The 7,072-nt window shown below is 40.2% G+C and overlaps 1 protein-coding gene across 1 annotated transcript; it reads right to left on the bottom strand.

Moving 5' to 3' along the window:
* Window positions 1-2,287: 2,287 nt before the first annotated feature.
* On the bottom strand, window positions 2,288-6,843 carry gata6 (GATA binding protein 6; the record flags this gene model as incomplete). The annotated part of the gene is made up of 7 exons (XM_080836500.1): window positions 2,288-2,455; window positions 3,219-3,319; window positions 3,482-3,569; window positions 3,877-4,002; window positions 4,514-4,680; window positions 5,246-6,164; window positions 6,790-6,843. The coding sequence occupies 7 exons, from the start codon at window positions 6,841-6,843 to the stop codon at window positions 2,288-2,290; spliced, it is 1,623 nt and encodes a 540-aa protein (XP_080692626.1).
* Between the last annotated feature and the right edge of the window lie 229 nt (window positions 6,844-7,072).

The following is a 7,072-nucleotide window of genomic DNA, read 5'->3' as shown; positions in this document are numbered from 1 at the left end:
TACTGTGCCTAGGGGAACAAAGAAGGCCAAAAGTGTTACTGCAGGTATCAATATTTCCATGTAACCATGGAAAATTAGTTAAAAATTGTTTAAATTTTGATATTTGAAACAGCAAGCATGTTTATACACATACTTCACTGCAAAACAGTCAGGCCTGTACACTGTGTGATAACACACTTGAATTGTAACAATTACACATTATTAAGTAATGTTGGCAAAAGCAACCCCTGCTGTCTATTTCAATATATACACTGAAATAGACAGCAGTCTTACAGTTTTAAAGCTCTGAAGACAACACAAAAATTTGTAGACACTTGCACATGATATTTTAAGACAAGAGAAACCATTTTAATCTCAAATTAATGTCTCAAGTTGAACATTCATGACAATAGATTTAAATACGAAAGAAAGAAAATTACGTTCAAGGAAACATCCTTGACATACAAATATATCAAACCAAATGAAACACATCAAAAATAATTCTACTTAACACCAAAAAAATAAATAAGTCCAGAAAACCAGAGGGCCCAACTTAAAAGGAAGGAGGAGGCATGACCATGGAAGCTGCTTGTGCTGGTTACACAATGTTCTAGGTGACCTACAAACTCAAACTGATTCCCCTGGACTGTTTACTCCTCTGACTGGATTGGAATTTGTCCGGCCCAACAGTGGTCCACGGAGCATGCTCACATTACACTCTGTGGACTTCTCTTTGGGGCCAGATGAAATACGTGGGGAGATTAATGATTGGACAGCCCATACATCATGGACGTCGTGAGCACTGGAGACTTTTTGACTGATCCTGTTTGTTGTTTAAATCGCAATATGCTCACATGTGTGCTGATTTATTGCATGGGCAGACTGAAACTGATTTGAGGCTGTGAGCATCAATAAAATCCATAACATCGGTCTCAAACAGACCATGTTGTGTGTGTGTCTTCATCCAGTCTAAGATGAGTGGGTTAAGCACAGTGTGTTTGCACAGCCACCACGGATGTCATTGTTTCCCACCAGTCCAACATGTATCTCCTCTACAGAGATGTCCTTCACAAGGAAATATGACCAAAATATGCCTTACATTTTGACATGTTAACATTTTGTGTTAGGTAGTTCTGTCTCTGTTAAATCCAGAAGTTTTGCAGTGAAAAGCTTTTTAAACTTCTGTGTAGTAACAAAAAAGATGTCAGTTATCAGATTGTCCTGAGTGCGGTTTGTTCTGAGTTATTGTTTACGTGGACGCTATCTCTCCTCTTTTTCTCCCTTTTGTGATTGTTGTCTTTTAAAACATGCTACGATCTATTAAAAACAAAGTCTACAAAATAGTACCATTTGACTTTAAATGTTCTTTTTTTTCTTTTTTTTTGCTAATCAACTGTTAAATCGGCGGGATCTGACTTAACATTGCTTAAGAAGAGTAAATAATCAAACTAAAAGCTGACAACGTAGAGAGTGGCTGTCTTGATCTTTGTTACCCTGTTTAAACCAAGAAAATTTCAGTCCGATTCCATAAGAGCTTCATCAGGCAACACGTGCAGATATGTAATCAAAGACAAATATACACCATGAAAACTAGGTCCAAAAGGGGTAGACCAAGCCTCAAAATAAAGATATTTGTAAGAATAAGCATTTCACCCTATTCTATTTGTCATTCCCTTTATTGACAAATATAGGCATGTTTCAACAGAGATTTATAAATATTTCATTCATTCAAAGAGGATGTCTTGGATGTCTTCATCTTCAATTCCAGTTGCAACAAAATCAAGCCTTTCTGTTCTGTGTGTGTTTATTAGTGGGCTGAGCATTGACTACAAATGCTCTCCGGTCCAATCAACATTCTTTATCTTCAGCATGGGGAAATCCACATCCATACCCTTATATATTTATATATATTTAACTTTTCTTTAAAATTAACATTTCATCCACTAACTCCCCAGGGTGGTACCCCTAGTGCACTGTCTTCAGAAAGCACCAAATGCAAAAGCAGAACATCATCGCGTTGCCTCGTGGTGAGCGTGTTCCTTTGCAATGGCACTGAGAGTTTCAGAGAAATATCCGATCCGAATATTCCACGAAAGAATGCAGTCAACACATGGAGAGAATGTAAAAAAAAAAAAAATGGCTGTTGGCATGTCAGCAGCATCCATTAAACCCTCTCTCAAACTGGAGAGAGTTATGGCAATCAGAAGACCAGAAGTGAAGTAATTCCCGTGCATGAAAGGAACACCAGTGTTACGTCCCAAGGAGAGGAAGGCCAAAATGGAGACCCCAACTCCAGCCCGCTCAACAATCAAGCCAAGGCCATCGGGCACCAGGTCTCTCCTCTGACGGAACCCGTCACGTCGGCTGAGGATGTAAGTCCCACACTGGTGTAGAGGCTCTCCTGTACGGGGTACTTCACTGCGGAGTTGGTGGAGCTGACAACCTCTCCTTGGCCAGCCATGGCAGAGGAGTTCACCTGCAGCAAACAAGAAGAGGTTGAGTTAGCAGGGTCATGTTTGTTTGTCTGTTTGTTCATTTTCTTTACATGTGTGTATAATTCTATTTTGGTTCATCCATCTAGGCCAAGGAAAAAATGAAAACCAAAAAAAACATCAAATTTTTCTGCATTAGACTCTGGATTATTATTGTTAATGATGTTCTGCTAAACTGCACAGCAGTACTTTTTAAAAGCATTGCCAATGTACACAACAGAAGTCAAATTTATGTTTGAATGTAAGGTAATATATTGGAATTGATAACAAATGTACAAAGTCGATGATGCACATACATATTCCAGACCTGTGTTATGTGTTAAATTACATAATACATAACAATATAAAAGACAACAAGGTTGGGCTTATTTGCTTATTAGCAATACTTTAGCTGTCATATATCTGAAATGCTTCTCTAACAGCTAAGACGAATGATATACAGTATAAGTAGGTGAACGCTGTGACACTTGGGATGGCAATTCTTCTGTATTCAAGAATCATGTCTTTACAGATAGAGATAAAATGCCATCATTGATTAAGGGCTCATAAAACAACAAACATAACTCTAGAGGATTTCGGAGATAGGCCTACAGAACAAGTGACCTATGCAAATACACAGTAGAAAGCAGCACGTATTACAGAAATAGTAACAACTACAAAATGTACCCTTTAAAGAAACAAAGATCATTTCCCTACCCACATTGTATGTCCTAACAAAAAAAAATAAGGAACCATGTGCATCCTTACCGAAGACACTGACACCTGCGTTGTCGGTGGACTGTTCTTCGTGCACTCCTCAGAGTTGGAAGATGAGGACGAGGTCGGAGTCATGGGAACAGAACTACTTCCTGTTGGAAATAAATAGATTGTTTAAAATTAGAACATTTATTCTGATTCTATTTATCAGTAATATTTGTATTATAATTAAAATCATAGCATGTATAATTATAATATGTATTTGCAATAGATTAACATGTCACATGCAGCAGAAAAACATTCAATCACTTTACCGGAGGATCCTTTTGATTTGTTCAAGGTTTTTGGTTTTCGCTTTCTTGTCTGAATTCCTTCTTTCTTCATAGCGAGCGGTCGTGGTACCTTAAAAAGTAACATGAACTTTTTACTTACGCTATTTTTACTCTCACAGTATAATAATAGTAATAATAGTTATAATAATGATAATAATAATAATATATTATTACACAATATATTATAGATGCTGGTGCTGGTGAGTTTTAAAAAATATGGCATTTAACAAGCCTAGTTTTGTTAGTATTAACTGATTAGCTGAATGGAATCGAAACTTCAAGGCACAAAAACATACATCGTCCTATTATGATAAAGATTTTTTTCAATACAAAAATGCATACATGTCATATAGGGGGATATAATGTGGCTAGCTTACCCCGTGTAATTTCGTGTAAAGTCCGCAAGCGTTACACACTGGTTCCCCCTCGGCGTTCCTGCGCCACAAAGTGGTGGTGCTGGTCTGGCAGTTGGCACAGGAGAGCCCGATCCGCCTTGATGATGACTGTGAATGAAATTAGACAAAATTATACAAAATGCCCTTACAATCCTTTAACATCAAACCAATGATCAGTGTGTTGGTTTTTCATTTTTGACGTAGGAGAAAGCTTAGTCATTAGGTTTGGAAATCATGACATGCAGAGAGGCCTATATCTTAATTTAAACCATGTACATGCAAAAATGTTATGTGTATGTGCATTTCTAAATATATGTAGCCTACGCATTTTAGGGGATATAGGTCGTATTTGCACATACACTCTGCTCATTTTAATGCTCCGTTGAGATAAACGTTGACATTACACAGAACCACTGTGGCAAATTCCAGTTTACTCTGAACATTATAAATTGGCAAAATACTTGGCTACGTGCTCTTTCTAACCCCTCCTGGGCCAATAAAAATAACCTTTATTGTGGGAGTAGGCCCACGATGATCTAAGGAGATAACCTTCACCTATTGTTTTAAATAAATAGACAGGAAATTGAGTGGCTAAGTAGTTCGCAAAACGGGTGCTTACCATGCGCTTCTGGGGTTTAATTAATGGCCGGCTGAGTCCATTCATTTTGCTGTACAGACCACATGCGTTGCAGAGAAAGTGACCCGTGCCGTCGCGTCTCCACAGCGGGGTAGATATGGAGCCGCAGTTGACACACTCCCGGCTCTCACCCAAGTCATCCAGGATATCTGTGAAGCATTAGGGTATGCAACCATTAATTTAATTTGATGCACAGAGAAAATACCTTACCAGACACGCCAAAATCCATTACACATATAAACCTCATCGAATTTGAATTGTTTATGAGCTGTAGTTATACACAATGCTGTCATGTTTGGGCCATTGATTAATAGATCAGTTTGACTTGAAAGATGTGTCAAATTGCACTTACAAAAAACTTTATTTTACATCTAAGTCGAATGCGTTAAGAAGCACCAACTACAAAATGAAGGCACTCATATTGTCGTGCATTGAGACCTTTTCCCAAACAATTATACAGTTGGAATAATTGCCACTGATAAATTATTATATAATTAACTACATAGTTCATTTATAATTCTAATATATTTTTGGGAGTCTAAATTCGTAAGACATCACATTTTTGTTCGTTTGTTTTTTAGCGCCAAGCTATGTGAATAGTGTGCGTAAAACGCAGTGATATAATAACTCAGCCATACAATTTCTGGGCTGATATTAAAGCAATACTGGTTTCATGAGACGATGTAAAATGTAAACCTATATGTCAATACATACCTCCATTAGGTCCTCGGATAGATAAGGATGCGCCTCTTGATTGCAAGGAATGTAGCATGGAGTTCTCGAATGGTCCTCCTGGCCATGGAGTGGACAACTGTGATAGCTGCGGTGCCACATACCCTCCATAGGGGCTGGTGTAGGAACCACCGATCGGTCGGGAAAGGTTATACTGATCTCTGCTGTTCACATTCAGAGGACTTGTGTAGCTACTGTCCCTGGATGTCCCATTGTTCATTGGCGGGCTTGGAGAGTAATGGAAACGATTGGAAGTGTGGGGGCTCCCCGTGCTGTACGACGGGCTCTCGGGGGTTGGCTGCGACCATACCGGATGGCTGTTCACAGGATGACTCGGCTGAGACGACACGTTTGACTGTAAGTAAGGGAGACTCGGAATCATAGGCCCAACCCGGGATGTCGGTACATAAACGGGTGAATTCGGGTTGGAGTGCATATAGCTGGCTGTAGGCGAATCATAACCCGCCTGATTTTGAGCCGCGGCGATTGCCAGTGTTTGGTACATGTCGCTAGGGTCCACGATTAGTCCACTCTTGTGTGCACCGCCGGAGATGATGAGTTTGTTGCCCTGGTCCAAATCCGTGAACAGCGTGATGTCCTCTGAGCTGGGTAGGGCGGTGTTATGATGTCCAAAGTGAACGTAGGAGTGTAAAGACCTGCCCTCTGTGCGTCGGGTTCCCACAGTGTCAAGATGCGTTTGCGGCGGCGCCGGTGACCTCAAATCCTCCGAGGTGTGTCGGTCCCTCCTGTCACCCTGTAAGTAGCTATGATCAGCCGGCGACCCTGGGCTGCTGGTGACCTCACGCTTGACCATTGACCAGCTGTTTTCACCCAGGTCCATCCAGGATCCTTTAACTGTCTCACAAAATGAAGAACGGAGTGGGTGTTGTAGGCGCCTACCCTGCACCAAAGAGAAATAAGAAATCAACAAACATGTAGCTGAACGGCATTTTCCCCAGTGAAGCTTTAGACAAGACATCTTTATAGACCCACAAGAAATACTGTTTGATCATCCAATATGACTGATGCAGTAGTTATCAATTATCAGCAGTTATCAATTTCTAATGGATAAACTCATTTAATAGTAGTAGTGGACCTTAGTCGACACTGAGTCACGACAGGTTAAAGCCTACCACTAAATGCTATCGTACCTCCTTTCTAGAAATAGTCGACATGAGTGGGGCGATTTAGTTTCATTTTAACAAAGATGCCAGACGCATTCGTGCTTTACTAAAAAAGTCTGCTCATGCTCGCAATATTATCACTGTGGGATTCCATGTAAAGTCAAATCATTATTTTCTATTTTAGCCTCTGAGTAGCTTACTTAAAAAGATATATGCGGGTTAAAACTCATGATTGTGAGAGCTGAATCAACTTGTAACAACCCTGTCTGGTATAACTTCATAATTACAAAAAGCAGCGCATCGTAACAGATAGGAAACAAAACGCAATATGTCTTTGGAACAAGAAGATAACCTCTTGATAAGACTCCCGAGAGATAAGAGCAACATAACGGTGAACAATACCCGAAATGATGAAGGTTCTCTGCAGCTGGTACTTCTCGCCACCGCGAAAGACATATTTTACACCGGCGCACAGACAGAAGAATGAAGAAGAAAAAGTAAAAACACGCACAGACCTATTGGTGGTTTCCCATCAGTGGCTCGCAGATGTATCCAACAGTTATGTCGTAGCAGGTCTTAGGAAAGTTGGGAATGGAAGGCTGAAGGCACTCGTGACGATTTAAGAGGAGGCGCTTCGTCTTGATTGGAGCAAACACATCAGCTCGATGGGGGTGCTAGCCTGTAC

Source organism: Sprattus sprattus (genome assembly GCF_963457725.1).
Source record: "Sprattus sprattus genome assembly, chromosome: 4".
NCBI lineage: Eukaryota > Metazoa > Chordata > Actinopteri > Clupeiformes > Clupeidae > Sprattus > Sprattus sprattus.
This window is presented reverse-complemented; position numbering and strand designations above follow the sequence as displayed.